A 1,065-nucleotide genomic window follows, 5' to 3' on the forward strand; every position below is an offset into this window, starting at 1 on the left:
GAGGCCAGACAGCGCCCGCAGGCTGCACAGCGTGGGCGGCTGGTAGGCCAGCTGGCTCCCCAGGGCGGGCACAGGCACCCCTTGCTGCCCCCTCAGCCACTCCTGCGTGGCTACCTCGCTCTCCTGGGAGAGGAGGCTCAAGTCCAGGGGTCCGTTCTCCAGCCCGAGCCAGGGCAGCAGGGGCTCCTCCAGGTCCAGAGGTTGGGGCTCCCTGGGCCCTGAGGCAGCCCCTGGGGCCCCGTGCAGGGGCTGCGGGCTGGAGCTGGGGGGTCCAGTTGCTGGGTGGTGGGCCAGGGGTGTGTCCTGGGAGGGAGTCCTGGGTGCAGACGTCTCCCCAGACACCAGGGCCTCCTCCTCATGGGAGGTGAGTTCTGCGAGGCCACAGGCCTCAGCCACCTCTGTGGGGCTCTTGCTCAAAGGCTCCGTCCTGCAGGGAGGCTCTGGCTCCAAGTCTGTGCTGGCTGCCAGTGGCCCAGGACGGCTCTGCTCAGGGAGCCTGGGGCCCCGGCTGGCTGGAGTCTCAGTGGGCGAGGATGGCAAAATCACTGATAGCTGCGTGGGGTCAGGAGCCCCTGTCGGCGGTGGCAGGCTCACCACGGCCTGCAGGGGTACAGGGAGCAGCCCCTGTGTCGTGAGGACCCAGGTGACGGGCAGAGGGGTGCTGGCTGCCGCGGGCATGCCCAGGGCTGGCGTCAGGCTGAGGGGCTGGACAGGCAGCTGGACGGGGCTAGGGGCTGCGGGCAGAAGCGGGGGCGCCTCAGGCAGGCCCTGTTTCCGGGACGTGGCAGGGGCCTGAGACTGTCCAAGAGCACTCAGCGGGCAGCTCGCAGGAACCTGGCCAGGGGCCCTGGAGGTGGCCGGGCTGAGGGCAAAGGCGTGCAGAGTCAGGGCTCTCTCATTCTTGACTGGTGCCCAGGAGCCCGAAACACTGGAACTGGTCACTGGAGGGCCTCCAGGCCCAGACAGCACGACTCTGGAGACGGAGGCGCCTGGGGGGGCCAGCGGCTGGAGGACCATGGGCGTGGAGACCAGCACCCGGGCCGAGGGGGCGGCCGGGGCCAGCGC

The 1,065-nt window shown here is 70.6% G+C and overlaps 1 protein-coding gene across 1 annotated transcript in view; it reads right to left on the reverse strand.

The window, feature by feature from the left end:
• Window positions 1–1,065, reverse strand: part of SNAPC4 (small nuclear RNA activating complex, polypeptide 4, 190kDa) — a 22,856-nt gene that overhangs the window by 1,787 nt on the left and 20,004 nt on the right. Inside the window, exon 23 of the mRNA XM_010838754.1 lies at window positions 6–1,065. Coding sequence (XP_010837056.1) covers window positions 6–1,065 — 1,060 coding nt within the window. The remainder of the gene's footprint in view (window positions 1–5) is intronic.

The sequence above is a fragment of the Bison bison genome, unplaced genomic scaffold (genome assembly GCF_000754665.1).
Source record: "Bison bison bison isolate TAMUID 2011002044 unplaced genomic scaffold, Bison_UMD1.0 scf7180017846162, whole genome shotgun sequence".
Taxonomy (NCBI): domain Eukaryota; kingdom Metazoa; phylum Chordata; class Mammalia; order Artiodactyla; family Bovidae; genus Bison; species Bison bison.